Source organism: Camelus dromedarius, chromosome 17 (assembly GCF_036321535.1).
Source record: "Camelus dromedarius isolate mCamDro1 chromosome 17, mCamDro1.pat, whole genome shotgun sequence".
Taxonomy (NCBI): Eukaryota; Metazoa; Chordata; class Mammalia; order Artiodactyla; family Camelidae; genus Camelus; species Camelus dromedarius.
The window spans coordinates 34375742-34402695 of NC_087452.1; the positions used below are offsets into that span (position 1 = coordinate 34375742).

Sequence of the window (26954 nt, forward strand, 5' to 3'; positions counted from 1 at the left end):
GGGCAGGGGACCGAGGGAGCAGGCAGGAGCCATGCCAACATTTCTCTCTGATCCTAGGTCTGGAGTCCAGCCAGACATTACCCCCAGAGTCTACAGCCACAGATATCACGGGGCTGAGGCCCGGTACCTCCTACCAGGTGGCTGTGTCAGCACTGCGAGGGAGAGAGGAGGGCCCTGCTGCGGTCATTGTGGCTCGAACTGGTCAGGGCTTTCTACCTCCAGTGCCCCTCCAGACCCTCATGCCTTCCCTCTCAGACCCTTGCTTCTCCTCAGAACTCCAATCTCCCCCTTTAGATCCTCACCACCTCCTCCCTAGGAGGCCCTGCTTCCCCCTTCTGTCTCCTCGCCTCCTCTCAAGCCTCTACCTTCTTCAGCTTCCCCTAAGACCCCCTTCTCCTTGCCCTCGGATTTCCACTATGTCATCCCTCAGACCCCCACTGCCTTTTCTGCTGGACCTGACTCTCAGACTCGCACTTTCTCTTTTGGTAGACCCCCTCACTGATTCCTAATACCTCCATTGGAACCCTATTACCTTCTCTGTTAGACCTTCTTGTCTCTCAGATTTCTCTCACCTGCCACCTCGGATTTCCATTATCTCCTCAGTCAGAACCCTTACTTCTTCCCCCATCTGACCCATTCACTGCCTCCCCTATCAAGTCCCTGCCTTCTGTTAGACTCCATTTGCCTTCCCCTATTAGATAATCCCCAGTACCTCCACCATCAAACCCTCACTGCCTCGTCCATGGGACTCCCCATTGCCTCTCCCCCTCAGACCCACTGGGCCCAGTGAAGACAGTCCATGTGACTCAAGCCAGCAGCTCATCTGTCACCATCACCTGGAATAGGGTTCCTGGTGCCACAGGATACAGGATCTCCTGGCAGTCCGGCCACGGTGGGGCAGGGGTTTTGGAAGGGACCAGAAGTTTTGGAGGGTTGTAAGGGGCAGGTCTGGGTGGAATGGGAGCAGGGATTTCTTTCTTAGGGGTCCAGGTGGGGCATTGGGCGGCAGAGTCTGGCTAGCCCTAGAGCTGACTCTATCCTTACTCCCAGGCCCAGAGAAATCCCAGTTGGTTTCTGGGGAGGCCACATTGGCTGAAGTGGATGGGCTGGAGCCAGATATGGAGTACACGGTGCGTGTGTGGGCCCATGCGGCTGGTGTGGATGGGACCCCTGCCTCTGTGGTTGTGAGGACTGGTGAGTGGACTCTGGCCTGCTGCCAACCACATCTCATTGGCTACTCTGTCCTGCTGTGTATTCCTGACTGCTCCCGCAGCCCACTTCATCACTTCATCAGAGCTCTTCCCATGAATAATCTTCCCACAATGACCTACCCAACAATGAATAGGTGTCCACCCATAGTGACTTACTGGCTGCTCCACACTGACCACTCCGAGGCACTGAACTTCTCCCTTTCAGGGGTTGCCTACACTGACTAACCTGTCCAGACTCACCTCACACTGACCTTCAGACCTCCTTGCACTGACTGTGCCTGTACTGCCACCCTATTCTCTGCCAGCCATCCAGTGGCCCCTGACCCCTTACCCTGCCTCTGCTTCCAGACCCTCAGCCCGTGGGCAGTGTGTCGAAGCTACAGATCATCAATGCTTCCAGTGATGTTCTGCGGATCACCTGGGTGGGGGTCACTGGAGCCACAGCCTACAGACTGGCCTGGGGCCGGAGCGAGGGTATGGTTCCCCGACCCTGCCCTTGCCTTTCCTGGCTGGCATTGCCTGCTCTGGTCAACCATCCCTACCCCTGACTGTTGCCCTATGCTCACCTGGCCAGGTGGCCCCATGAGAGAGCAGATGCTCCCAGGAAATACGGACTCCGCAGAAATTCGGGGCCTCGAAGGCGGAGTCAGCTACTCAGTGCGAGTGACTGCACTTGTTGGGGACCGTGAGGGCGCACCTGTCTCCATTGTTGTCACCACGCGTAGGTGGAGCTTGGGCTGGGGAGAGCCTTGGATTGGTGACCTGGATGGTTTGGGGGCAGGGTTTGTGCTCCAGAATGGAAAAGAGACCAGTGATTGGTAGTGAGCCTGTGGAGACGGGGGTCTTCGAGGGGAAAAGGAATGCAGCCTGGGATAGGCAGAGGAGCCGGCTGGGGGCAGTGCTTGTTCCAGGGTTGGTCTGGGATTGGTGCAGGGATCGGTGGGGGCGGGGCTTCCCTGATCCGTGCACTTTCTCTCAAGCACCTGCGGCTCCGCCAGCCCTGGAGACACTTCGCGTAGTGCAGCGAGGGGAGCACTCGCTGAGGCTGGGCTGGCAGCCGGTGCCCGGGGCACGTGGCTTTCGTCTGCGTTGGCGACCTGAGGGTAAGAGTCACCCCCAGTAGGGAGTTAAGGACCAATGGGGGCGGGCCAGGGATGGGGTCGGGGATGTGGGCTAGGTGAGCAAGGTCAGTGAAAGTGGGCAGGCTGGTGGGGTCATCATTAGTAAGGTGGGTAGAGGTCAGTGAGGTGGGCGTGTGCATTAATGCCCATCTTAGCATCTTCTCAGTTGCCTCCATCCCCACCCTCACACCTGCCCTAGGTGGCCAGGAACAGTCTCGGGTCTTGGGGCCTGAGCTCAGCAGCTATGAACTGGACAGGCTGGAGCCAGCAACCCACTACCGCATATGGCTGAGTGTCTTGGGGCCAGCTGGAGAAGGCGCCCCCTCGGAAGTGACTGCCTACACTGGTGTGTTCTTCCCCCTACTGATGACCTACTCTGATTTCTTGCACCCCATGACCCCGAGTGATTCCTCCTATAGCCCTCCTACCAATCCTGACCCAGGGTGATCGCAGCATGACCTTCCTTCACTGAGATGAATCTGCCTCTAGATCTCCTTAGATCTCTCCCCTCTGGGTTCTCAGGACACAGACTCTGATCCCTGATCTTTGACTCCTCTTTCAGAGTTGCCTCGTGTCCCAAGCACTGAATTGCGTGTGGTGGACACCTCAATCGACTCAGTAACTCTGGCCTGGACCCCAGTGTCTGGGGTATCCAGCTACATCCTATCCTGGCGGCCACTTAGAGGCCCTGGCCAAGGTGAAAGGGAGGCCAGGATTGGGGTGGGCTGGCAGTTGGGGCTCCATGGAGGGTTTCCTGTTTAACTGAGTTCTGTCCTCTGTAGAATTGCCTGTGGCCTCACAGACACTTCCTGGGGTCTCGAACTCCCAGCGGGTGACAGGGCTAGAGCCTGGAACCTCCTACATCTTTTCCCTGACACCTGTCCGGGAAGGTGTACAGGGTCGTGAGGCCTCTGTCACACACAACCCAGGTATGGGGGTGCACAGTGGAGGAGCCTAAGAAGATAGGTAGATGGGCCGACTGCTTCAGTAACTAAGCTGCTTTCCTGCAGTGTGTCCCCAAGGCCTGATGGATGTGGTTTTCCTGCTGCATACCACTCGAGACAATGCTCATCGTGCAGAGGCTGTGAGGGGAGCCCTGGAGCGTCTGGTGTCTGCACTTGGGCCTCTTGGGCCGCAGGCAGTGCAGGTTTGGCCCTACAGGCAGCCAGACCCCTACCTGGCCCTGCCCATCCCAGGCTCCATACCAGCTCCCATTTCCCTGCCCCACCACTGGTCCAGGCCTTTCTCCCAGCCCTTCCCCATGCTCAGATCTTGCTGGTTGGCTCCCTGTCTTACTATCACTGCTGACCCCCTCACATTTCAGGTTTAGTCGCATACCCTGGGCTCTGTGTCTCCTCTCAGGCTCTGTGTCCCCATCCCTGCTCTGTCATCCTCCCCAGACTTTGTGTTCCCCCTACACCAGGTTGGCCTCCTGTCCTACAGTCACCGGCCTTCCCCACTGTTCTCACTGAACAGCTCCCATGACCTTGGTGTCATTCTGCAAAAGATCCGCAACATCCCCTACATGGACCCAAGTGGGAACAACCTGGGTAAAGACTACAGTGGACATAGACTCTTGGGGCTTCCCCACTGGGAGCTTGGTGGCCCTGGGTTCTGACATGTCCTTTCTCCCAGGCACAGCTGTGGTTACAGCTCACAGATACCTGTTGGCACCAGATGCTCCTGGGCGCCGCCAGCACGTGCCTGGGGTGATGGTTCTGCTAGTGGATGAGCCCTTGAGAGGTGACATCTTTAGCCCTATCCGTGAGGCCCAGGCTGCTGGTGAGGAGCAGGGTTGGTGGAGATGGGGCCTGGGAATAGGGTTGGCCTCAGCAGGGTTGTCATACAGGCTGTCGGACCCTTTCTTAGGGCTCAAAGTGATGATGCTGGGCCTGGCGGGAGCTGACCAAGAGCAGCTGCGTCGCCTGGTGCCAGGCATGGACCCTGTCCAGACCTTCTTTGCTGTGGATGATGGTCTAAGCTTGGACCGAGCAGTCAGTAGTCTGGCAACAGCCCTGTGTCAGACAGCTTTGACCACCCAGGTTAGGAAGGGGCCTCTGGGGGACTAGGTGATGGAGAAGAGGAGGTGTGGGAGGTTCTTGGTAGAACTGCCTAGTCTCAAGGAGACCCTGTGTCCACAGCCACAGCCAGAGCCTTGCTCGGTGCATTGTCCAAAGGTAAGTGTGCAGGGTTGGGTGGGTGGCTGAGGGCCCCTTTTGGGATGAGCTGCCCTGACCCTTGTCCAACATGTCTTTCCCTAGGGCCAGAAGGGGGAACCTGGAGAGATGGTGAGTGGCCCTGGTTGGGGGTAGAAAATGGGCTGCGGGGCTCAGTGGGGCAGGGGAAGGTCAGCAGCACAGGGCTCACTGATCACCCTTCCTAGGGCCTGAAAGGACAAGCTGGGCCTCCCGGACCCCCTGGCCTGCCGGTGAGTGCCTCCCCTCACCTGTCCTCTGTACCCTGACCGATGTACTGCTTCCTTACCCGCTCTCTCCTTTCAGGGCAGGATCGGTGTTCCTGGCCCCCAGGGGCCTCCTGGAAGAACCATTGCAAAGGGCGAGAGGGTGAGTGTAGAGACCGTTGAGGTTCCCCTAAGAGTTTCCTTGAAGGTTCCTCGGGATTTTTAGAAGAGAGAAGAAAAAGTCAGAGTTAGAACCACAGGGTCTTCCTAGGAGCCTAAATGGACATTGTAAACCACAACAAAGATTTGGGGAAGGGTCTGAAGTAGAGAGGGGCAGGTGGGGTTTCGACATCCCCTGGAGAGCCTGGCTGGAAGTTCTAAGTCCAAGACGTGGGAAATGGCATTGGCCTCATGGCCGCCCTTGTGTCTGAGGTTAGGCTCCATTCAGCTCACTGCTCCACCCTCAACAACACTTAGGGGCCTATGGGGTGAGGAGTCCAGGTGAAGAATAGTTGAGGCTCCTCCATCAAACCAGGGGCACTGGGCAGAGGGTCCCTTCCTGCCCTGACCTCTTTGCTTCCTTAGGGTTTCCCTGGGGCAGATGGGCCTCCAGGCAGCCCTGGCCGCCCTGGGACTCCTGGAACCCCTGGCCCAAAGGTGAGCAAGCCTTGGCCTCGCAGGTCACATGGTAGGACACTGCCTGAGTGAGTGGGGTGGTCTGATTGGTCTGACTCTGGTCTCCATTTCAGGGCTCCCCAGGGTGGCCGGGCCCTCGTGGAGAACCTGTAAGTTGCTCTCCCCCCAGGGTCTTCCCAGAGCTCTTTCGGCTGGGTGGGGACCTGTGGTGATGAAGCAGGGATGGTCCATGGGGGCCTGCCCTAAAATGCACAGACCAATTATTACCCTTTGCTCTGTTTCGTCCTCAGGGAGAGCGAGGGCCTCGAGGCCCGAAGGGGGAGCCGGTAGGTGAAGGGAAGAGGGAGGGAGCCAAGCTGGGATGTCCCATGGAGGAGCGGGGTTGCCTGAGGCCAGGCACTGTTTAGGGCCTAAGGCGTGATAAGGAACAGCTAGGGACCTCTAGGGGCTTCTCCCACCTTTTTTTTGTTTGTTTGTTTTTGTTTTTTGGGGGGAGAGCTTCTCCCACCTTAGGGTTCCCATACCCTAATTCCTGCCCTCTGTTCTCTGTCCTGCAGGGAGAGCCTGGACAAGTCATTGGAAGCGAGGGACCAGGGCTTCCTGGGCGGAAAGGGGACCCTGGACTACCGGTAAGTTTTAGATTATGTGGGGGCAAGTGACATATGGTGGGGGAACCATTAGGGGGGCGAGAGTAGGGATCTGTGGGTTTGTACTTTATGCTTTGTCTCTTCCATCAGGGCCCCCCTGGATCTCGTGGCCCACTGGGGGACCCAGGACCCCGTGGTCCCCCAGGACTACCTGGAACATCAGTGAAGGTGACAGCATGACTACCACATGGTCTCATCACCTCCATGTGATCCAGTGACCTGGTGACCCCTGACCCCGTTTGAACCCACACAACCCCTACTGGTCACTCTGAACCCATATGGCCTCTTGACCACCCCCAACCTGCAACCCCTCAATTCTTCTATGACTTTTGTAATCCAATTTGACCCCACAACCCTCATTCCTCCCGATATCTTGGGGATTGGAGGTGTGGTCTAGGGTCATGGGTCATGATTTGTCTTTCAGGGTGACAAAGGTGATCGTGGGGAGAGGGTAAGTGAGGGCAAGGTATGCTGGGGTGGCTTAGAGTTGAATTCTCTCTGGCCATCCCCTGACCTGCTGTTCTTTCCCAGGGTCCCCCCGGACCAGGTGATGGTGCTGCTCTAGGGGAGCCTGGGCTGCCGGTGAGGGAGCCTTGAGGCTCTGCTGGGGACACTGGGGGACCTGCTGAGGGATGTGGGTAGAGGAGCTGGAGGCTCTGCTAGGGCAGTGGGTGGATGCTGGACCTCAGTTTAAAGCTCACAGTTTTACTTACTTTCTCCTAGGGTCTTCCTGGAAGTCCTGGACCCCAAGGCCCAGTTGGCCCCTCTGGAGAAAAAGGAGAAAAGGTGGGAGACCTCACTTCTTGGTGCCCCAGTTCTGGGGTGGGGGGCTCTGGGTGCTGGGGGTAGGGTCTCCTACCCATCTGTTTCTCCTTCAGGGCGACTGTGAGGATGGAGCCCCAGGCCTCCCAGGGCAACCTGGGACCCCGGGTGAGCGGGTGAGTATGGGGGCCAGGGGTTCTGAGTGTGGTGGGCATAGCTCCACCCTAACCCTCAGCCATCAGTCCTCTACTCCATCCTTATGCCCAAACCCAAATCTCTGAATGCCTTTCAGGGCCTACGGGGACTTCCTGGAGATGCTGGCCCCAAAGTAAGTGTCATTTTGGGAGAGGTCAGATATGAGGGGTGACACTCTGGGACCCCAATAGGATTAGGGGAGTTGGGAGGATCAGGAGATAAGGGTTCTTTCCAGATCAGAGGTTGTGGTTTCAGAGGTGGATGGTTGGAGTTTGAGAGACCTTGTCTGGGGTTCGACAGTCATGGCCCCTTTCCCATCTCTCTCCCCTCAGGGTGACCGAGGACTGAAAGGGGCTGTGGGTGAGACTGGAGAGAAGGTAAGTGCAGCCTGGGGGGCTCTCAGGGCCCTAGAGGGTCAGGGCCCAGATTCGGGTCTGACCCATTGTGTTCCAACAGGGCGAACGCGGATCCCCTGGCCCAATGGGACCCCAGGTGAGCTATTGACCCCCATGCCAGTGCCATCTAACCTGGGTTGTATGCCCCCTCCTGGTTTTGACTTGTCGCCCCTGGCCTCCACTACCCCTGCCCCTGCCCCTCCACCCCATCTCACATGACTCCTAATCTCGCTGATGCAGGCTTTAACCCTCAACCCCAGGGAACCATTTTTAGCTTTCTTATCCTGCTAAACCAACCTTGACTTCCACTGATCTGGTGTCTCTCCTCCTGCTGAGTGTGACCCTTGCCAACCTAAATCCTGATCTTCTGTGATCCCCACCCCAGCCTCTAGCCCTTCAGCCATAATGCCCCTGCCCCTGCCCACCTGGATCAGCATTTCTACTCCTCTTTCCCAGGGACCACCGGGAGTTGCTGGACGTCCTGGAGCTGAGGGTCCTGAAGTGAGTGTGTAACTGTGGTGGGACCAGGAGTGGGGCTTTCATGTGTCCCTCCCCTCCTGGGCTCACGCTTTCTCCATGTGCAGGGGCCACCAGGACCCACTGGCCGCCGAGGAGAGAAGGTGGGTCATGGATGGGCTGGGGGTCAGTCCCCTCCAGTGCCAGGGTTTGTGGCAGATGGAATACTAGGACCTTGGGTTTCTAGGTGTGTCCGTGACCACCCCTCCCCTCCCTGCTATCCTTTCTCCACAGGGGGAGCCTGGTCGCCCTGGAGACCCTGCAGTGGTGAGTGAAGGGAGGGTGGGGCTCTGAGTATAGCACAGCCCCTTGAGCCGTGACCTGTCTAGAAACCAGTGATCCAGGCTGTGACTCGATAACCTCGGGACCTGGGCAGACTCAGAGCTCTGTGGCTCTCCTTATGCTATAACACGCCTTCCAACTCCTGGCTGCAATCCTGTGACCCCATGACCGCCATACAGGTCGAAAGCCCTGTGTAACCCCTGCCCTCCTCCCAGCGGTGATCCTGTGACCTCTGAGCAGAGACTTCTAGTTCTGTATAACCCCAACCCTAATCAAGGCTGTGGTACTATGATCCCTAGGGGGGACCAAGCCATGTCTCTCCTGTTTGTTTTCAGGGACCGATAGGTGCTGGAGCCAAAGGAGAGAAGGCAAGTCTGGCGAGAGTGAAGGGAGGCTGTTACAGGTTGAGCTCAAGGTCGTGGGGCCTACCTGGAGGCCCCTGGAGGTCATGAGGATTATGGCATGATTGCTGGCTGGTGGGGGTCACAGAGCCTGGGGCTGACACTGATGGTCTTTGTCACCTCTAGGGAGATGTGGGGCCGGCTGGGCCCAAAGGAGCTACTGGAGTCAAAGGAGAGCGGGTGAGTGCAGGGAAGTGTTTAGGGGGTAGGGCAGGTGAAAGTTGTGTCTCCTGACCTCTGACCCTTCCTCCCACAGGGCCCACCTGGCTTGGTTCTTTCTGGAGACCCTGGCCCCAAGGGAGACCCTGGAGACCGGGTGAGTAACTGGGGATAGGGAGTGTGACAGAAGGAGATGAGGTGGTGCCTGGGACTAAGCCCTGTCCTCCCTCCCCATGCACTGCAGGGTCCCATCGGCCTCACTGGCAGAGCAGGACCCCCAGTGAGTACCTGTGATCTTGGGTGATATCACGATTTCTGGGGTCATCTCCCCTCAAGGGCTGGCTGGATGTGCAGCTTCACTCTTGCCTCCTCCACAGGGTGACTCGGGGCCTCCTGGAGAGAAGGGAGACCCTGGGCGGCCTGGTTCCTCAGGTCCTGTTGGCCCCCGAGGACGAGATGTAAGAGGATTGGACTGGGGGAGCTCTGGGGGATGAGGAGTAGGGTATTGCTGACATCATTCAGGGTTTGAGGACCAGGGCTGACTCTCATGTCTCACAGGGTGAAGTTGGAGAGAAAGGTGACGAGGGTCCCCCGGTGAGACTCCTTCCTGCTGTGGTTTCTGATCCTTTACCCTTGAACTGTGATCCCAGTGGGCTGGGGGCTCCACCAGGTTGTCCAGTCCATCCCCCTGCCTCTTGTCCAGTTGATGCCCAGGACCTTCTCTGCCACCACTCCCTGAGTTAGCTTGAGACTAACTTGCTTGCTCAATGTGGCGTTCTCTCCATCACCAGGGTGACCCAGGTTTGCCTGGAAAAGCTGGCGAGCGTGGCCTTCGGGTGAGGCTTGGCAGGGAGAAGTAAGGGAAGTGATGGGAAACTCTGAGGGGAGAAAGGCTGATGGGAGAGTCCGGAGGGAGGTTGTGGTGATGGGAAACTCTGGCATGGGTTTCAGGGTGATGGAGAACCTGGGGCAGTATGGGGTGTCATGGGGGAATCTACAAAATGCTGGGAAGGTCTGTCTCAGAAGAGCTGCTCTTTTCAGGGGGCACCTGGAGCTCGGGGGCCTGTGGGTGAGAAAGGAGACCAGGGAGATCCTGGAGAGGATGGACGAAATGTGAGTCCTGACCTCTGACCCCTAACCCCAGCTTCAATCCCCAACCATCTGATTCCCAGCCCCTGACCCTGCCACCCCCACCCTGCAATGCTAAACCCTCACAGTTTTCATTTCCTGTGACCCCTTTGTCACAACCCCCAAAGGCCACCAGGATCCTCATGAGTCCTTAGGGTGAGTCCAAAGCTCCCCAAACTGTTGCTTCTTCTTCTTTGGGACCCTGACCCTCTGACTTTCTGCAGGGGAGTCCTGGACTACCTGGACCCAAGGGCGACCGTGGGGAGTCAGTGAGTAGTTCTGTGTTCCAGGCTTGGTAGGGATGGAAGATTCCGGTGCCCGTCTGGTCAGCACTTCCATAAAGGGCCTGGAGGTCACGGTAGGGAGCCGTGGTGGCCACCTCCAGGCCTGACATGCCTTCTGGGGTTGGCATTGTGGTGCTTCAGGGAATCTGGGAGCAGAGTTGAGATTGGGGCAAATCTGAGCTGTGTCCTGGGGCCTTTGGGCTCCTGTTGACTATGATTATTTCCTTCCCCAGGGTCCCCCAGGACCCCCTGGACGGCTGGTAAGGGTTGAGTGGGTCTGATCCTCTGTCATCTCCCTCACCTGCCTGTGCTGGCTTTGCACAGTGTCCCCTTAACCCTTCCACTGACTCCCTCCCACCTCTCCTTCTGCCCCCTGGTATCTTCACTGATCCTGCAGCTCTGTCTCCCGTCCCTAGCCCACTTCCCCTAGTTAAATAATTCTTCTCACTCGCCATTCCCCCCACAGGTGGACATGGGACTTGGAGCCGGAGAGAAGGTATCAGGTTCTGGGGGTGGAGTGAAGTTGTGAGCCTAGGAAAAGCATCTCAGTGCCCCCATGACAGGTTCTACCTTGGGCATGCCTGTGGCCCCGGTGCTGTTCCCTCAACACACTTGTCTCTGCCACAGGGAGAGCCTGGGAACCGTGGACAGGAGGGTCCTCGAGGACCCAAGGGTGACCCCGGCCCCCCTGGAGCCTCTGGGGAGAGGGTGAGTGTGGCTGGTCCTGTTGGGGATGTGTGGGCCTGGGAACGCCTGCTCTGATTTCTTCCTCCCCATCTGCAGGGCATCAGTGGACTTCGGGGGCCCCCAGGCCCACAGGTGAGTGACGCACTTTGCCCATCAGCCTAAGTCCCCATCTTGTCCTCACCTCTCACTGACCTTGTTCCCTTCAGGGGGACCCAGGTGTTCGAGGCCCAGCAGGAGAAAAGGTGAGAGGGCTGTGGAGCCCTGTTTTGGATGGTGAGCCTGGTCTCTCAGATCCAGCCCTTTGAAGCCTCTTACTATGCTTTTCCTCAGGGTGACCGAGGTCCCCCTGGCCTGGATGGCCGCAGTGGGCTGGATGGGAAACCAGGAGCCCCTGGCCCCCCTGGGCTGCAGGTGAGTTGTGGTGGTCTCTACCTGGTCACATCCCTTCCCTTGTCCCTTTATATGAGCTCAGTCTCACCTGAGTCTTCTGGGTTCTTTTTTTTTCTTCAAAGTTACTGTAGTGAAGACTTCTTTTTTTTTCTTTTTGGTGAGTGGGTAATTAGGTTTATTTATTTATTTTTTTAGAGGAGGCACTGGGGATTGAACCTAGGACCTTGTGCATGCTAAGCAAGCGCTCTACCATTTGAGCTGTACCCTCCTCCCTGCTGGATCTTGATGAGCTTTGGGGCCAGATGGGTTACGTGTCTCCCCCTAGTACCCCGCCTGGGTGGGGGATGTTACTGTCTGGCAAGCCTTGGGTTCACAGAAATTAGTGGCCCTGTCAGCAGGCAGTGCCCCTGACCCCATAACCAATGTGGACTCCCTGACTTTGAGTTTCTCCTCAGGGTGCTACGGGCAAGGCCGGGGACCCAGGGAGAGACGTAAGTAAGGGGAGATATTAGGATGGAAGGTGGCTCAGGGGTCCAGCTAAACTGTAGCTGGTCGTCATAGTCACAACGTCAGGGGGAGTTGGTCCAGCCCTGACCTTGGGAGAGTCCCAGTCCCTGCAGGCAGGTTTGATCGGAGTCCTGTTTACTAACTGTCTCCGCCTTGGAGGCTTTAGTAGGCTCCTCAAATCCTCAGGTTCTTCCCTTGGGTGTTTCAGCAGGGGACCCCAACCCATGGGATCTCAACCTTGGGATCTCAGTGGCACTTCTTAATTCTGAGGGAATCTCTACACCGGAGGAGGGTCTTAGTGAGATCCTCCAAATCCATGGATGTGCCCTAGGGGCTATCTCAGTGGCCTTCTCAATCCAGCAAAGATTTTTTCCAGGGACTTCCAGGCCTCCGAGGAGAACAGGGCCTCTCTGGCCCCCCTGGCCCCCCAGGAGCACCAGTGAGTCCCACTTTCATGGTACCCTTTTGCCCCCTTACTGCCCTCACCCCATCCCTGTCTTCTCACCAATGATCTGTTCCCACAGGGAAAGCCAGGCGAGGATGGCAAGCCTGGCCTGAATGGGAAAAACGTGAGTGTCAGGATAGACATGGAGAGATGCAGACACACTGGTGTGAAGCCACATTCAGGGACACTGGAGACATGTTGACACATAAACATCCCCACCCACACTCAGACACGTGCTATGATGCAGACCCGGGGCTGCATGTGGACCTCTGTAGAGACGTGGTGAGGCACACATCCAAGGCTCTGACGTGTGATACATGCAGAGACATACCAACAGGTGCATTTGTATCCACGTTCACTCATATACATATGGCCACACGTATTGAGATGCACACAGGACTCACAGATACCAAGACACACAGGCAATTCATAATTCTGCTTGGTCTGATGTGAGTCCTCTGCCTGCAGGGAGAACCTGGGGACCCTGGCGAAGACGGGAGGAAGGTAAAGCCCCTCGCTTGGAGTCTGCTCTGGCTCAGACTGGGGCCGTGTCTGAAGCACGCTTGTCTTCCTTAGGGAGAGAAGGGAGATTCGGGCCCCCCTGGGAGAGAAGTGAGTACTGGCATCTTCTGTAACCTCTGAACCATGACCCTGACCCTGTGACTCTGTGGCTCCACTCTTTTCTGGGGTCTCTGGGTCCTGATGCTGGCTGCATCTTCCACAGGGTCGTGATGGCCCCAAGGGTGAGCGTGGAGCTCCTGGCAGCCCTGGACTCCAGGGCCCCCCAGGCCTTCCGGGGCAGGTCGGCCCTCCTGGCCAGGTGAGTGTCCAGGGTGGTTCCAGGAGGGGCTGTTATGTTGCCATCAAATACCTTCCTGGAACACCGTGATCCTGTGTGACCTCTGTGTTCTGTCGCATGTCAGGGCTTTCCTGGCATTCCAGGAAATTCAGGCCCCAAGGTGAGTGTGCAGACACTGGGTTGGGGGTGTGGTGAGGGGCTTCCCAGGGTGGGGGCATTTTCCCCACTGGTCATTATTTGTTCTCAGGGTGACCGTGGAGAGACTGGACCCAAAGGAGAACAGGTGAGGCCCCCACCTTTTTCCCTTGTCCAGGTAACCCTAGCACCCACATATGCACACACATGCCCACAAGCTGGGTCCAGCAGCTTACCTCTCAATGTCTCCAGGGCCTCCCTGGAGAGCGTGGTCTGAGAGGAGAGCCTGGGAGCCTGCCGGTGAGTGCAGCTGGGGACCTGGTCCTTGACTGTTATTTGTGTGCCTATAGGGGCCACCTCTGTCCTCTTCCACTTGCCATGGGGCCCCACGGGTTCTGCCTTGTGTGCTTGGTCCCCTGCCCTGTTGGGATTCCTGCAGCCTACACCGAGGGGAACCTGGGCCCTGGGGACATGCCAAGGAAGGGCTTCCAGTGGACTTGAGCTCCTTCAACTGGGGGCTAAAAGGTCCTCTGGGCAAGAGGCCTGGGGAAGAGGGCATGGAGGCTGTTTTGGGGGGCAGTGTTGGGTCTCCTTCTTTGCTGGCAGCCCCTCACCCAGTCTGTGTCCCCAGAATGTGGAGCGATTGCTGGAAAATATTGGCATCAAGGTAGGTTTGGGGACTCAGCGGGGGGCTGATGGGAGCCCCATGGGGCAAATTATGCCCACAGGACCAGGCCAGCACATGGGTGGCTGCAGTAATGGGTGTGTTCTTCTGACCCCTCACTGTCACTCAGACGTCTGCACTGCGGGAAATTGTGGAGACCTGGGATGAGAGCTCTGGCAGCTTCCTGCCTGTGCCTGAACGGCGTCGTGGCCCCAAGGGGGACCCAGGGGAACGGGGCCCCCCAGGCAAGGAGGTGTGTGTTGGCTGCTTCCCGGGGGTGTCCTGCGGAGGATGTGGTTGACGAACCACCAGCATTTACTCTTCTCCTCCAGGGCCCCATTGGCTTTTCTGGAGACCGCGGGCCGAAGGGAGATCGTGGAGACCCTGGCCCTCAGGGGCCACCTGGCCTGTCCCTTGGGGAGAGGGGTCCCCCTGGACCTCCTGGCCTTGCCGGGGAGCCTGGGAAGCCTGGTATTCCTGGGCTCCCAGGCCGGGCTGGGAGTGTGGGAGAGGCAGGAAGACCAGGAGAGAGGGTGAGCCTGGGGGCTGCCTGGGGTGGCTGGGGATATGGGTCAGGAGGAGTGGGACTCCCCATGGGCATAGCCCCCACCCTGTTATTTGCACTTCAGGGAGAACGGGGAGAGAAAGGAGAACGTGGAGAACAGGTGAGCTGGGGGCCTTCATAGGGAGGGATTGCCTGTGGGCTGTGCAGGGACAGCCACCCATTTCCTCCTTTTGTGCAGGGCAGAGACGGCCCTCCTGGCCTCCCTGGACCCCCCGGGCCCCCTGGCCCCAAGGTGATCACCTCAGCCCTGCCCTAGGCCTTTGACTGCTGTCCCCAGGACACCACCATTGGCTTGGACTGCAGAAACTCCATGTGGTGACTCTGACTCCATAACCCTCTGGGACATTGTGAATTGGGATGACCCCTCCAGGTCTCTGTGGCAGACACATCTCTTCCCTGTGACTTTCTGCTTATAGGTGACCGTGGACGAGGCAGGTTCTGGACTCTCTAGAGAACAAGGACCCCCTGGGCTCAAGGGTGCTAAGGTCAGTGTGTGGGATCAGTCTCAGGGTCACCCCCTACTGGGGTGCCAAGGCCCAGCTTGATGTGTCATCTCCACAGGGGGAGCCAGGCAGTGAAGGTGACCAAGGCCCCAAAGGAGACAGGGTGAGACCTCCCATCCCACCACGTTTCCCCTCCTCTGCGGGGGCATGGCGGGATGGCATGTACGTGGGCACGTGGCAGTGATGGAGGCTCAGGGCACGATACTCTGCTTGCAGGGTGTGCCAGGCATCAAGGGAGACCGGGGAGAGCCTGGACAGAGGGGTCAGGACGGCAGTCCGGTGAGTCCTCTCCCCAGGGACCACACATGTGCAGGCACATGGCTCTTACTTGCGTTGCCTGGACTGGAGTTTGCCCTGCCTGGGACTGTCCCGGGGAAGCCGGGATAGGGGAATGAGGACAGTGTGGCCTTAAATGTGTTCTCTCTAGGGTCTACCAGGAGAGCGTGGTGTGGCTGGGCCTGAAGGGAAGCCGGTGAGTGGTGGCAGGAACAGCCTGGCCCAAGCTCTGGGAAACAGCCATCCTCTGCTGTATGCTGGCTGCTGTGTGCACACATCACAAGTGACCAGTGATGGGGGTGTGGTGCCTGGGTGCTGGGTGTGAGTGCAGATGCATGATAGATGTGTGTGCACAGGCCTGTGTGTGTTATTCATCAGAGCGGTCCACCAGTACAGAGTGACTTGTGCCTGGGAGAGGTGGAAGTGCAGAAATGGAAGCCCAGAGAGGTGGGGTGGCAGAAGTGGGTGCCCCAAGCAAAGGCTTCCAGAGGACAGGAACAGGCCCAAGTGAACCCACTGAGTCTCAGCAGCCCCTTTCTCTTTCCAGGGTCCTCAAGGTCTGAGGGGAACCCCTGGCCCAGTGGTGAGTATCCCAGAGTCTTTACCCCAGTGCCCAACCCCTACAATGGGCAGTACTGCCTACATTTCCTCAGTGGGGTGGGACTGGCTCCCCCTCATCTGGCTCTTCCTCCCTCCCACAGGGTGGCCACGGAGACCCTGGACCGCCTGGTGCCCCGGTGAGTGATGGGGAAGCACCGCTAGGTGGGGTGGGACAGATATTGGTCCCCATTGATGAACCAGGCCTTGTTTAAGTTAGTTCCAGAGTCCACATGGATAACTCTGACTCCTGTTCCCTGCCCTTGACACTTTTTTCTAGGGTCTTGCTGGCCCGTCAGGACCCCAGGGACCTTCTGGCCTAAAGGTGAGTACAGACATGTGTGGGTGTGTGTCTGGAAGGAGGAGGCAGCTTAGAGCAGCCTGTCTGCGCCAGGATAACACCTGCCTACCTCTGGGGACGTCATTGCCCTGCAATGTGCATATGCACCAAAGTGCCCCTTCCAATGTGAGCTCCGCTTTGGACGGGGCCTGAGGAGCCTCTCGTCTGTCTGTGGGGTCATTCAGTCTCTGGGTTTTTGGCAGGGGGAGCCCGGAGAGACAGGCCCACCAGGACGCGTAAGTGGCCCAGTCCTTGGGGTAGTCATGGGGGAATGGGGGGGAGTTGGCAGTGCCCTGAACTTTTGCTTCCCCCAGGGCCTTCCTGGACCAACTGGACCTGTGGGACTTCCTGGCCCCCCTGGTCCTTCAGGCCTTGTGGTGAGTGAGGCCCCTGCAGGAACATATCCCTTCCCTCTGGGTCCCATGCTCTCCATGTCCCTCTCACATCTGACTTGTTTCCTTCAGGGTCCTCAAGGGGCACCAGGTTTGCCTGGACAAGTGGTGAGTCCTGGGGGTGGGGGTCAGAGCTGGGCTCTAGAGGTCAGGGTCAGCGGGCAGGTCCCTGACAGAGCTCTCCCCTCTCAGGGGGAGACAGGGAAGCCGGGAGTGCCAGGTCGTGACGGTGTCAGTGGAAAAGATGGAGACAGAGGAGCCCCTGGTGTGCCGGTGTGTGTTCTTGGGGGGAGCAGGCCTGTGATGGGGCCCTGTGCCCAGCCATGTGCCTGGAGGAAGAGGAAGGCCAGGACAGGGTGGTGGAGAGGCACTGAGTTCCACCCACCGTTCTGTCATAGGGGTCCCCAGGTCTGCCTGGCCCTGTCGGACCTAAAGGAGAGTCTGGACCCATGGGGACCCCTGGACAGGTGATTTTTAATCCTGACCCCCACCTTCTGCAGCAGCTTCTTAGCCCCACACCCCCAGCCTAGTTTGGGGCTTCCATCAGGATGGCAGGGTCGGGGTGCGGAGAGGGTGAGAGGCCCGGTGACCCACCATGTGTTCCCCACAGGTTGTGGTCGGGCCCCCTGGAGCAAAGGGAGAGAAGGTGAGTGTGTGGGAGGCCGGGGGTAGGGGCAAGTAGTTGGGGCCGAGGAATCCCACTGACCCCTCTCCCTTGTCAGGGAGCTCCTGGAGGCCTTGCTGGAGACCTGGTGGGAGAGCCGGTGAGTGTGGACCCTCCACAGTATAGCTCACCCACCCCTGAGACCCTCACCTTCCATAATACAACGCACATTTGACTGGGGCCTCATGCTCCCTCTTTGAGTCTCACCATCTGTGACCCTGACACCCACATTGCCCTCTGACCTCTGTCTCCACAGGGAGCCAAAGGTGACCGAGGATTGCCAGGGCCTCGGGGCGAGAAGGTGAGGTGGGCCTGGCCCCAGAGCCTGAGCACTGGGCTACAGTTGAGTGACCGGACAGCCTCATCACCCTTTCTCTGCAGGGTGAAGCCGGCCGTGTGGGAGAGCCTGGAGACCCTGGTGAAGATGTGAGTCTGGGGTCTGGGCGAGTCTTAGTCTGGCTTGAAGAGTGTGGTCGTGGATGTGAAGGACCATTCCTGGACCTGTCTCAGTTCCTGTTCTTGTCTGCATTCCTGTATAGCTGCACTCGTGTCCTTGGTCTCATATGTCTGTGGTCACCTCTGAGCTTCCCTCTGACTGTGCACTCAGGAGTCTGTGGTCACCTCTGGGCTCTCCAGGAATGTTTTTGGGCTACACCTAAGCTCTGGGTTCATGTTCCTACTCTCTCAAGTGCTGTTTATGTTGTTTTTTCAGGGTCAGAAAGGGGCTCCAGGACCCAAAGGTCAAAAGGTATGTGTGCCCTAAAGCATCCCTGCCGGGGGTCATGGTCCTGAGACTCCCTGAGCCTAATCTGATCCCTCTTTGCCTTGAAGGGTGACCCAGGAGTTGCAGTCCAGGGGCCCCCTGGACCAGTTGGTCCTCCAGGTCTGAAGGTAAGTCAATGCCCTATTACTAGTGGTAGAGGGAGCAGCTTGTGGGGTAACCCTGGAGGTGAGAGGAAGAGTGTATTCTGGGGCTAGGCCTGGGAAAGGGTCCTGCTGGGGCCACTCCTCCCTTTGCTATCTCTGTTCCAGGGAGACTTAGGCCCCCCTGGACCTCCTGGTGCTCCTGGGATTGTGGGATTCCCTGGTCAGACAGGCCCTCGAGGAGAAATGGGTCAGCCGGGCCCCAGCGGAGAGCGGGTAAGGGTGCTAGGGCACATGTGGGGACTTGGTGACTTCAGGACCTCTGGCTCTGGTCCAGGTGAGGAGGAGAAGGGGGCCCAGGCCTGCCTTGGGGGCTCCTAGTCTTGGGGGAACAGCAGGGGAGAAAGGTTCCTAAGTCACCCTTTGCCTGTCATCTCATTTTTCCGGTAGGGTCTGGCAGGCGTCCCAGGGAGAGAGGGAGCCCCAGGCCCCTCAGGGCCACCTGGACCACCAGGGTCAGCGGTGAGTAGAAATGCACCAATGCCCATCTCTGATTCCTGTGTGTTGGAGTCTGTCCATGTGGGGGTTTATGTGTAGCTGGGTGTGTGTGTGCCTTTGAGGGACACAGGACCCTCACCTTTCTGCCCACAGGGAGCACTTGGCGCCCCTGGACTCAAAGGAGACAAGGTAGATGGGACAATGCTATTGGCTGTCTCCTGTACCCCTGTCACCCCCTCCAGCCTCCACTGACCTCCATCACCCCACCTCCAACCTCCACCAACCTCCCATGACCCTCTGTCCCCCACCGCTTCCCCTCACTGATCCCCTGTGTCCTGTTGATCTCCAGGGAGACCCTGGAGCAGGGCTTCCCGGGGCCCGAGGCGAGCGTGGGGAGCCAGGTGTCCGGGTGCGTATGTTCTGCTCTGCCACCAGGGCCGTTGCTGGGAGCCACCTCAGGGCTCCCTTCATCAAGGCTCTTGCCTCTGATTTCCAACTTCTGAGTCACTGAACCTAATGTCATTATCCAGGGTGAAGATGGCCGCCCTGGCCTGGAGGGACCACGAGGACTCCTGGTGGGTCCCCGTGGGGAAAGTGCTGTGGGTGTGACTCAGCTCAGTCCCCTACCTGTGCCCTCTGTGCCCTCAGGACATTCTGCAGCCTTCCGCATCCCTCTGGTTCTTGTCTGCTCACTGGTCTTTGTCTCTCCTGTTTCCCCAGTCCCCATTGGTCCTCCCCTGCCCCCTGAGCTGTCTCCGTGCTAGTCCCCCGAAATTCCCTTAGCTCACTGTCTTCTTCTCTCATACAGGGCCCCCCAGGCAGCCGGGGGGAGCGTGGGGAGAAGGTAAGGATGTGGGGAAGAGGCCCCTGGGATGAGTGTGTGCAGGGATGGATCCTATAATCATGATTTGGGGTTTCTGTGTTTGGGTGAAACTCACACTCTTCAACTTAATAGGGTGATGCTGGACCCCCAGGGCTAAAGGGTGAGAAGGTGAGTGTGGGCATAGGGGAGGGCAGGTGCAGGGAACTCAGGGTGCTCCTGACTCCTCTGACTGCCCCTGTCCACTCAGGGTGACTCAGCTGTGATTACGGGGCCTCCAGGGCCACGGGGTGCCAAGGGGGACATGGTGAGTGGGCCTGGTCCATGGGCAGATGGGGTCTCCCTTGGATGTGGAGGGGCTTTTGGGGAGACAAGGCTGGGAGATCTGAGAGTTCAAACCCTCAGAGGGTAAGGAGCTTCCATCCCCTGACCCTGATTTCCCACACTGACCCAGGGTGAACGAGGACCTCGGGGCATAGATGGTGACAAAGGACCTCGGGGAGACAGTGGGGACCCTGGAGAGAAGGTATGAGGAAGAGGATGGGGTATTGTATACGGGGTCAGGAGGGGGGTCCTGCAGGCTGTGGGGCTCTCTGGAGGGTCTGTGAGGACAGGAGGGGAGGATGGGAGAGGGGGGCTTTCTGGGGGTCAGAGGGGAGGGGGTTTTGTGGAGTGGCTGAGAGGATGGGGGCTCTATGGAGGGCTCGGGGCCTCAGTGTGAGGTCAAAAGGGGAGTCTGTGGACTGGGGCTCTAGGAGAGGCCCTGTGCCAACAGGAAGGGGCTCCTTGGTTGTCAGGGGTACTCCAGATAGGTTTGGGAGCCAGGAGTAAAGAGAGACTAGCAGGAATCTGGGGGTCCTGGGGTGAGAAATAAACACCTCCATGGGCTCCAGTGCCCAGCTCCAGCCTGCTGAGGCCTGGGCAGGAAGGGAAGGGGCTGCTGGGGGCAGTCGGAGAGCGGCACTGGTAAGCTTTGCCCCAGCTGGTAGGTTCCAGGCACGCTCCAAGCCTCCAGCCTGGCCTGGTGCTGATTGTGTACCCTCTTCCGGTCACTCCCACAGGGCGCCAAGGGAGAGCCTGGTGACAAGGGCTCAGCCGGGTTGCTGGGAGCACGTGGACTCACGGGACTCAAGGCAAGTCCTGCCCCAGGTGCAGACTCAGAGCCATATGTCACACACACCTGTCCCAGGGGTGTCCTCTGAGCATTGGATGGTTCCCAGCCTCCCTTGCCATTGGCTACTTGTGTGTTCACATGGGGTCTGTGTGCACCCTGGGCCCTGGCTGCAAGTCACTGAGTGGCTACACATGCAGCAGACAGGCCGGCTTAGGGGACAGCCACATTGAAGGGCCATCCTCCACTATCTGTGTTTCCCACAGGGAGAGCCTGGTGCTGCTGGGATCCCTGGTGACCCGGTAAGACACCCCTGCTCCTACAGTGACCCCTAGTCCCCACAAAGCCCCCATCCTCATGTGGTAGCCTTTGACCTTATAGGGAATCAGTAGCCTCACATTGCCCAGGGGCCTCTATGATGGTTCCTCCCATGTGGCGACCCTGCTCACAGTGACCCTTGTCCGCATAGAAAACCCTGCCCTTCCATTGGCTCTGGTCCCCAGTGGTAACTCTCACCCCCGTGGTGTTCTCTGTCCATTACATCCAGAGTAATGCCCTTTGATCCCTCACTGACCTCCCCTGACCTCACACTGACCCCTTTTGCCCCAGGGATCCCCAGGAAAGGATGGAGCCCCTGGTGTCCGAGGAGACAAAGGAGATGTTGGCTTTATGGGTCCCCGGGGCCTCAAGGTGAGAAAGGGACTGGTTTTTTACCCTTGGTCAGGAGGGCCTAATGTTGGAGGGTGAGGTATATGGGGTCACAGGTCAGTTATCTGGGGTCAGATGTTGGGAGTATCCACTGTTGTATGTGAGGTGTTAGGTCAGAGGCTGGAGGATCTAAGGCCAGTTTGGAGAGTGGTTTCAGGGTCAACGGGTTATAGGGTAAGTTATCTGGAAGTCACTTTTTCACTTCTTTTGTCCCTCAGGGTGAACGGGGGATTAAGGGAGCCTGTGGTCTGGATGGAGAGAAGGGAGATAAGGTACAGGGGTGATGGGGGGTGTGGGCGGAGATGCAGGGGGCTATGGGGCCTGGGGCCTAATGTGGACCCTTCCACCTGATGCCAACAGGGAGAAGCAGGTCCCCTGGGTCGCCCGGGGCTGGCAGGACGCAAAGGAGACATGGTGAGTGTGGGGCACCCCCAGAGTGAGGAGAGAATGGGTGAGCCAGGGCCTGGCTAATGTCTTCTCTTCTCCAGGGGGAGCCAGGTGTCCCGGGCCAGTCAGGGGCCCCTGGGAAGGAGGGCCTGATCGGTCCCAAGGTATGGCGTCTCTCAACAGTGGACATTGTGGGGGGTTGGGACTGGGTAGGGAAGGGCACGGTAAGGTTGTGGAGGTTTTAGGTCAAGGAAGGTTGTGGTAAGTTGGGACATTGAGGGGTGGAGTGGGGCTGGTCTTGAGGTTTTAGGGTGGATTGGGATCACAGTGGAGATTTAGGATTAGGGGATGAGAGGTAGAGCAAGTGGGACAGGTGCCTCAGGGCTCAGGGGTTACAGTGGGTAGAGTCAGTGGAGGAGGCTGGTGTGTCAGTGTGAAGGAAGTAGGTGGAGGCAGAGCAAGGGATGTCACAGGGGTCGGGGTCATGGGGATCATGGCAGATTGAGGGTCTCAGGCTCAGGTGCTTGAGGTTGTGAGCATTGGGCCTGAGGGCTCATGGGGGTTCAGCTGAGGGAGGCCAGGGCAGAGGGTCTCTCATGCTTCTTTGTTTCTAGGGTGATCGAGGCTTTGATGGGCAGCCAGGACCCAAGGGTGACCAGGGTGAGAAAGGGGAGCGGGTAAGTTGAGGCCAAGGTCATGGTAAACTAAGGGGATTGTACTCTTTGGAATTGAGGTCATCTTTGGAAGCTCTGATCCCTGACCCTGACCTATTTCTCCCCAGGGACCCCCAGGAATTGGAGGCTTCCCAGGTCCCAGAGGCAATGATGGCTCCAGTGGTCCACCTGGGCCACCTGGCAGTGTTGGTCCCAAAGGCCCTGAAGGACTTCAGGGCCAGAAGGTGAGGGGTCCTGACTGATTCCTGACCCCTGAACTTCCATGACGCTTCCAACCTCCCTGACCTCTGACTCTGCAACCCACCCCCCAATATCCTTGTTCCAACCTCTGAACCTATGATCCCAACTTGTCCTACTTCTGATCTCCACTGCCTCTGACCCTGCTCACTCAGTCCTTGTGTCTGACAGGGTGAGCGAGGTCCCCCTGGAGAGAGTGTGGTGGGTGCCCCTGGGGCTCCTGGCACCCCTGGAGAGAGAGGGGAGCAGGTGAGTGGGGATTCCTGGGTTTGAAGTCAAAGGTTGGGGTGACCAGTGGTGTCCCTGAGATCAGAGGTCACAGCCTGGTCCCATCCATTGCACACAGGGGCGGCCAGGACCCCCGGGCCCCCGTGGTGAGAAGGGAGAAGCTGCATTGACAGTGAGTGTGGGGCTGCGGGGCTGGGGCCCTGCCTCCTGTACCCAATACCCTCACCCCTGGGCCTCTGACTCAGCACTGTCCTTCCGTGATCCCTGCATCATGTACCCTTTGTCTTTCTGTGATCCATGGATTCTTCGTGACCCTTGTGGTCTTGATCTCCTAGGAGGATGACATTCGGGGCCTTGTGCGTCAGGAGATGAGTCAGCACTGCGGTAAGTGGGGCCCAGCCCGGAGTCTCTTGGGTCCCATCCCCACTTCATCCCAGCGCCCCTAGACAGGGGAGGCAGCATTCCCAGAACTTCCGGGGGGGCAAGCAGTCAAGGAGGTGGGTGGAGATGGATGGATACACAGAAGGACACAGGTGCCTCAGGACAGACATGGTGACAGGAGACACAGGCAGAGGTGGATGGACAGGTAGTGTTCTGGATGCCCAGTTTGGCCATGTGTGTAGAGGGGGTGGAGGTGTGAGCAGAGCTGTTTCTCGGGGCCTGACATGGAGCAGGGGTGAGGTGGGGGCGCTGATGGCCCTGAGAGTCATCGGAGAGTGAAGCTCTGTCTCCCTCCATCTCTGTCTGTGCTGCTTTCACTCTGTCTCTGTGCCTGCTGGCCCCTGACCGGGTCTCTCCCTGTCTCTCTCCCTCTCCATCTCTGTCTCCTGCTCTCTGCCATTGTCTCTCTCCCTGCCCCTCTCTGCCCCCTCCAGCCTGCCAGGGCCAGTTTATCGCATCTGGATCACGTGAGTAGTTTTCTGGTCTTTTCTGCTCTCGAAACTTTCCTCACCCCGGCCCTGCGGTGCCCATCACCTGGGTCCTCTCAGCTGGGGCTTGGCTGGGGTGGCCACCAAGCTGACCCCAGGGCCCTGTGCCCCTGCTCCTGGCTCCAGGACCCCTCCCAAGTTATGCTGCAGACACTGCTGGCCCCCAGCTCCATGCTGTGCCTGTGCTCCGTGTCTCTCATGCCGAGGAGGAAGGTGAGGACGGCTGGAGCCGTGAGTGCGTGGGGGGCGCGCAGACATACACAGGGCTGCTCATGGGGGCAGGGCCTGTGCCACACGCGTGGGGCCCAAATGCAGGGAACACTCTTGCGCACACACGTGGGAGACCCGTGCTGCACGCTCCGCCCCAAGGGCCAAGGTTGGGCAGCACGAACCTGGCCCCACAGTGGCCCCGCTCACAGCACACCCCATGGTGCGTGCAGGCCGGCTGCCCCCCGAGGACGATGAGTATGAATACTCTGAGTATTCCGTGGAGGAATACCAGGACCCTGAGGCTCCATGGGATGGTGATGGTGAGAAAGGGGACTGGGCCCATAGGGATTGGGGGAGGGGCAGGCAGAGCCCATCCCTGCTGACCTCTTTGACCCCCATTAGCCCCAGACCCCTGCTCTCTTCCACTGGACGAGGGCTCCTGTACTGCCTACACCCTGCGCTGGTACCATCGGGCTATGCCAGGTGGCATGGAGGCCTGTCACCCCTTTGTCTATGGTGGCTGCGGAGGGAATGCCAACCGTTTTGGGACCCGTGAGGCCTGTGAGCGCCGCTGCCCGCCCCGGATGGCCCAGAGCCAGGGAACAGGTAGAGGCTCCCCCCAACCCCATTAGGGGCCTGGGCACTGAACCCACCCAGATCACGTCCGGGGGCAGGTCCTGGGTCAGAAGCCTTCAGACTGGGGGGCCTGAGACAGACCCCCAGAGGAAAGAGCTGACTAGAGAACCTCAGCTGTAGAGTTCCCAGCATGGACCCCCTCGGGGCTCCCTCCCTGAAAGAGCTGAGTCAGGACCCCTCTCTGAGGGCACAGCCCCCACTCCCATTACGCTCCCAGCTCCCCATCCATCCTCTGCCCCATGCTTCTCTGTGCCTACGTGTTGGGTAAGGTCAGACGGCTGAAGACAACTCCCAACCGGCCCGCCAGGTGCTGCCCGGAGCTGAGGCCAGAAAATGAGCTGAAGTTCAGCGTCCCCTGGAGAGGTGGTGTCTCAGCTGGACCCTGCTGTCCCTCCCCTTGGTGCTAGAGGCCTGTGTGCACGTGAGCGTGCATGAGCGTGTCCGTTATTTCAGTGATTTGTTCCGTGGGTCTAGCCTTCCCCCCTGTGGACAAACCCCCATTGTGGCTCCTGCCTCCCTGGCAGATGACTCAGTGTGGGGGTGGCTGTGGGCAGTGAGTGGATGTGACTGCGTCTTACCCACCCTTTGACCCAAGCCTGTGATGACATGGTGCTGATTCTGGGGGGGGGGGGGGCATTAAAGCTGCTGTTTTAAAAGGCCCCTATTGTGACTGTTTGGGGAGGTGGGGGTGTCAGGAGGGCAGGTTTTCCCTGGGAGGTTGGTACTATCCTGTGTGGGTCCAGAGTCCCTCTGTCCAGCCCTGGTCACTCTCCTGTGACTCTCAGTCCCTAACTTGTCCCCAAAAGAAGTAGACAGTGTAGGGGCTGAGGATATGTCCTCACTGACCCCCAGGAGGGTATGAGTCATAGGTGATGGGCTGCCTCATGCCAGGAGACAGGCCCCAGCTCTCAGCCCAGGGACTGAGGGAGATAAATGGGCCCTGAAGGGGGCAGAGGGGCAGACCAGCCCCAGGCAGCCACGGCGGTCCCAGCAGACCCCAGAGGAGGCTGCTACTGGTAGGACTGGAATCTGGGAGAGGGCAGGACCTTTGGGGCTAAGTGGATCTGGGGTTTGGGTCAGTGGAGGCCTCTGGAGCTGGGGGTACCCTGGGGTCTCTGGCTGTTTCTCCACCTCAGGGACCCCCCCCCCCCCATTCCTGCCTTTCTTTGTCCTGGATCTGCTACAGGCTTTCTCAGACCTCAGTCTCCTTCTGTCCCTCTGTGTTTCTTTCCCTTTGCTTCCTTGTTTCCAGCACTATGTCTCTGGGGTGGTTTCTGTCTTTTTCTCCCAGTCTCCCTCTCTTTGGCTCCGCCTCCCTCTCATTCATCCCCATCTCTCTCCCCTTCTCCCTCTTCTCCTCCTTCCCTTTCTTCTTCCTGTTCTTCTGGTTCTTGTTCTTCCTCTTTCTCCTCCCCCATCTTTCTCTCTAAAATACATCTGCATCTAGATGTGTCTGTGGCTCTCTGTCCTGGGGTTTCTGTGTCTCTTTATCTCTCTCACTCTTTCTGTCTCTCTGACCCCTTCTCTGTCTGGCTCTGTCTTGATTTTCTGTCTCCCTCTGGCTCTCTTCTTGTCCCTTCATCTTATCTCTATCTCTGTCTGTCTCGGACCTGGCCGCTCTCATCTCACCCTCTCAGTCTCTCAGTCTCTCTCCTTTCCTCCTCTGTCTCTGTCCATGGGCCTTGGCTGACCAGAGCCCCTGCCCTGAGCCTGTTTTCTCCTCGCAGCCTGACCACACGATGACCAGCTGGGCTCTGCTGGTGCTGATGGTCCTGACGTTGGGCAGGACCCTGCCTGTCCCAGCAACCCCTATCCCAGCCTTCCAGCTCCTCCCTGAGAACTTTCCCCAGGCTACTCCCTGCCCTGTGACCTCGGAGAGCCCCTCAGCCAGCACCACAGGCCTCTCTGCTGCTTGGGGCCACCCCAGCCCTGGCCCCCGCCCTGGTCCCCACATCACCCTATCGCTGGACGTACCCCTTGGCCTCCTGCAGATTTTACTGGAGCAGGCCCAGGCCAGGGCTGCGCGGGAGCAAGCTGCTGCCAACGCCCGCATCCTGGCCCACATTGGCCGCCGCTGAGCCTGAGGGAGGGAGTCACAGTGACGGAGCCACCCTGGATGGGGAGACCTAGAGGGCAGTGGCGGAGCTGGGCAGTACTACGTCTGGGCCCAGTGCCTCTGGACTCCGCCACCTGGGGTCACTGCCGTGTGGTGTCACATCACATCGGATTGCCTCAGTGACAGTGGGTCTGGACAGCCTGGACATTACCATGTCGGGTCGCCAAGTGGAGCCTAGGCACTCCTAGGAGCCCCACAGACTTACAGTCTATCTGGGCAGCTTGGACACTACCATGGAAGGTCACTACCATGTGGAGTCCTGTCATGCCTGGGTCCCACAGTCAGAGCATCTGGACCCCATCACATGTGGTCACTGTCATGCCACTTTCAGGAACCTCAACACTAGAGCCCATCATTGCATTGGAGACCAGCCCACCCAAGACCAGATCCATAGATCTGCCTGCCACCCACAGGTCGCCACACAGAGAAGTGCT

General features: G+C 58.8%; 2 protein-coding genes across 2 annotated transcripts in view; both read left to right on the plus strand.

The window, feature by feature from the left end:
* The window catches only part of COL7A1 (collagen type VII alpha 1 chain), a 29943-nt gene extending 4887 nt beyond the window's left edge, over positions 1-25056 (plus strand). The window contains exons 15-118 of the mRNA XM_064496557.1: positions 58-201; positions 773-892; positions 1051-1194; positions 1560-1685; positions 1786-1932; positions 2192-2314; positions 2532-2678; positions 2895-3029; positions 3115-3261; positions 3343-3479; positions 3756-3882; positions 3968-4114; positions 4202-4374; positions 4474-4509; positions 4594-4620; positions 4716-4760; positions 4834-4896; positions 5319-5390; positions 5483-5518; positions 5660-5695; positions 5927-5998; positions 6107-6184; positions 6441-6467; positions 6548-6598; positions 6740-6802; positions 6895-6954; positions 7071-7106; positions 7306-7350; positions 7430-7465; positions 7825-7869; positions 7953-7988; positions 8119-8151; positions 8502-8534; positions 8694-8747; positions 8824-8883; positions 8971-9006; positions 9104-9184; positions 9285-9320; positions 9518-9562; positions 9768-9839; positions 10079-10123; positions 10372-10398; positions 10605-10634; positions 10766-10846; positions 10922-10957; positions 11032-11067; positions 11156-11236; positions 11671-11706; positions 12099-12161; positions 12247-12291; positions 12636-12671; positions 12744-12779; positions 12892-12987; positions 13091-13126; positions 13214-13249; positions 13354-13401; positions 13733-13768; positions 13896-14018; positions 14098-14298; positions 14395-14430; positions 14509-14562; positions 14747-14815; positions 14892-14936; positions 15050-15112; positions 15261-15305; positions 15657-15692; positions 15811-15846; positions 15987-16031; positions 16250-16282; positions 16361-16423; positions 16511-16546; positions 16631-16711; positions 16837-16905; positions 17049-17084; positions 17161-17202; positions 17359-17403; positions 17484-17528; positions 17815-17850; positions 17934-17993; positions 18135-18242; positions 18417-18488; positions 18618-18653; positions 18814-18873; positions 18995-19039; positions 19273-19308; positions 19420-19455; positions 19535-19591; positions 19739-19810; positions 20346-20417; positions 20662-20697; positions 21005-21085; positions 21322-21375; positions 21464-21517; positions 21592-21654; positions 22105-22167; positions 22272-22388; positions 22573-22650; positions 22748-22801; positions 22965-23013; positions 23505-23537; positions 23685-23771; positions 23999-24088; positions 24171-24374; positions 24674-25056. Of these exons, the coding sequence (XP_064352627.1) occupies positions 58-201; positions 773-892; positions 1051-1194; positions 1560-1685; positions 1786-1932; positions 2192-2314; positions 2532-2678; positions 2895-3029; positions 3115-3261; positions 3343-3479; positions 3756-3882; positions 3968-4114; positions 4202-4374; positions 4474-4509; positions 4594-4620; positions 4716-4760; positions 4834-4896; positions 5319-5390; positions 5483-5518; positions 5660-5695; positions 5927-5998; positions 6107-6184; positions 6441-6467; positions 6548-6598; positions 6740-6802; positions 6895-6954; positions 7071-7106; positions 7306-7350; positions 7430-7465; positions 7825-7869; positions 7953-7988; positions 8119-8151; positions 8502-8534; positions 8694-8747; positions 8824-8883; positions 8971-9006; positions 9104-9184; positions 9285-9320; positions 9518-9562; positions 9768-9839; positions 10079-10123; positions 10372-10398; positions 10605-10634; positions 10766-10846; positions 10922-10957; positions 11032-11067; positions 11156-11236; positions 11671-11706; positions 12099-12161; positions 12247-12291; positions 12636-12671; positions 12744-12779; positions 12892-12987; positions 13091-13126; positions 13214-13249; positions 13354-13401; positions 13733-13768; positions 13896-14018; positions 14098-14298; positions 14395-14430; positions 14509-14562; positions 14747-14815; positions 14892-14936; positions 15050-15112; positions 15261-15305; positions 15657-15692; positions 15811-15846; positions 15987-16031; positions 16250-16282; positions 16361-16423; positions 16511-16546; positions 16631-16711; positions 16837-16905; positions 17049-17084; positions 17161-17202; positions 17359-17403; positions 17484-17528; positions 17815-17850; positions 17934-17993; positions 18135-18242; positions 18417-18488; positions 18618-18653; positions 18814-18873; positions 18995-19039; positions 19273-19308; positions 19420-19455; positions 19535-19591; positions 19739-19810; positions 20346-20417; positions 20662-20697; positions 21005-21085; positions 21322-21375; positions 21464-21517; positions 21592-21654; positions 22105-22167; positions 22272-22388; positions 22573-22650; positions 22748-22801; positions 22965-23013; positions 23505-23537; positions 23685-23771; positions 23999-24088; positions 24171-24374; positions 24674-24741 (6959 nt within the window). The 3' untranslated portion in view covers positions 24742-25056. The remainder of the gene's footprint in view (positions 1-57; positions 202-772; positions 893-1050; positions 1195-1559; positions 1686-1785; positions 1933-2191; positions 2315-2531; positions 2679-2894; positions 3030-3114; positions 3262-3342; positions 3480-3755; positions 3883-3967; positions 4115-4201; positions 4375-4473; positions 4510-4593; positions 4621-4715; positions 4761-4833; positions 4897-5318; positions 5391-5482; positions 5519-5659; positions 5696-5926; positions 5999-6106; positions 6185-6440; positions 6468-6547; positions 6599-6739; positions 6803-6894; positions 6955-7070; positions 7107-7305; positions 7351-7429; positions 7466-7824; positions 7870-7952; positions 7989-8118; positions 8152-8501; positions 8535-8693; positions 8748-8823; positions 8884-8970; positions 9007-9103; positions 9185-9284; positions 9321-9517; positions 9563-9767; positions 9840-10078; positions 10124-10371; positions 10399-10604; positions 10635-10765; positions 10847-10921; positions 10958-11031; positions 11068-11155; positions 11237-11670; positions 11707-12098; positions 12162-12246; positions 12292-12635; positions 12672-12743; positions 12780-12891; positions 12988-13090; positions 13127-13213; positions 13250-13353; positions 13402-13732; positions 13769-13895; positions 14019-14097; positions 14299-14394; positions 14431-14508; positions 14563-14746; positions 14816-14891; positions 14937-15049; positions 15113-15260; positions 15306-15656; positions 15693-15810; positions 15847-15986; positions 16032-16249; positions 16283-16360; positions 16424-16510; positions 16547-16630; positions 16712-16836; positions 16906-17048; positions 17085-17160; positions 17203-17358; positions 17404-17483; positions 17529-17814; positions 17851-17933; positions 17994-18134; positions 18243-18416; positions 18489-18617; positions 18654-18813; positions 18874-18994; positions 19040-19272; positions 19309-19419; positions 19456-19534; positions 19592-19738; positions 19811-20345; positions 20418-20661; positions 20698-21004; positions 21086-21321; positions 21376-21463; positions 21518-21591; positions 21655-22104; positions 22168-22271; positions 22389-22572; positions 22651-22747; positions 22802-22964; positions 23014-23504; positions 23538-23684; positions 23772-23998; positions 24089-24170; positions 24375-24673) is intronic.
* Positions 25057-26143: 1087 nt separating this feature from the next.
* Positions 26144-26482, plus strand: UCN2 (urocortin 2). Its single transcript, XM_064496130.1, has one exon. The coding sequence runs from the start codon at positions 26144-26146 to the stop codon at positions 26480-26482; it is 339 nt and encodes a 112-aa protein (XP_064352200.1).
* The last annotated feature ends 472 nt before the right edge of the window (positions 26483-26954 follow it).

What these genes read in the sequence shown, in the direction of transcription:
- UCN2 (XM_064496130.1), top strand. Translation starts at nt 26,144, where the DNA reads ATGACCAGCTGGGCTCTGCTGGTGCTGATGGTCCTGACGTTGGGCAGG.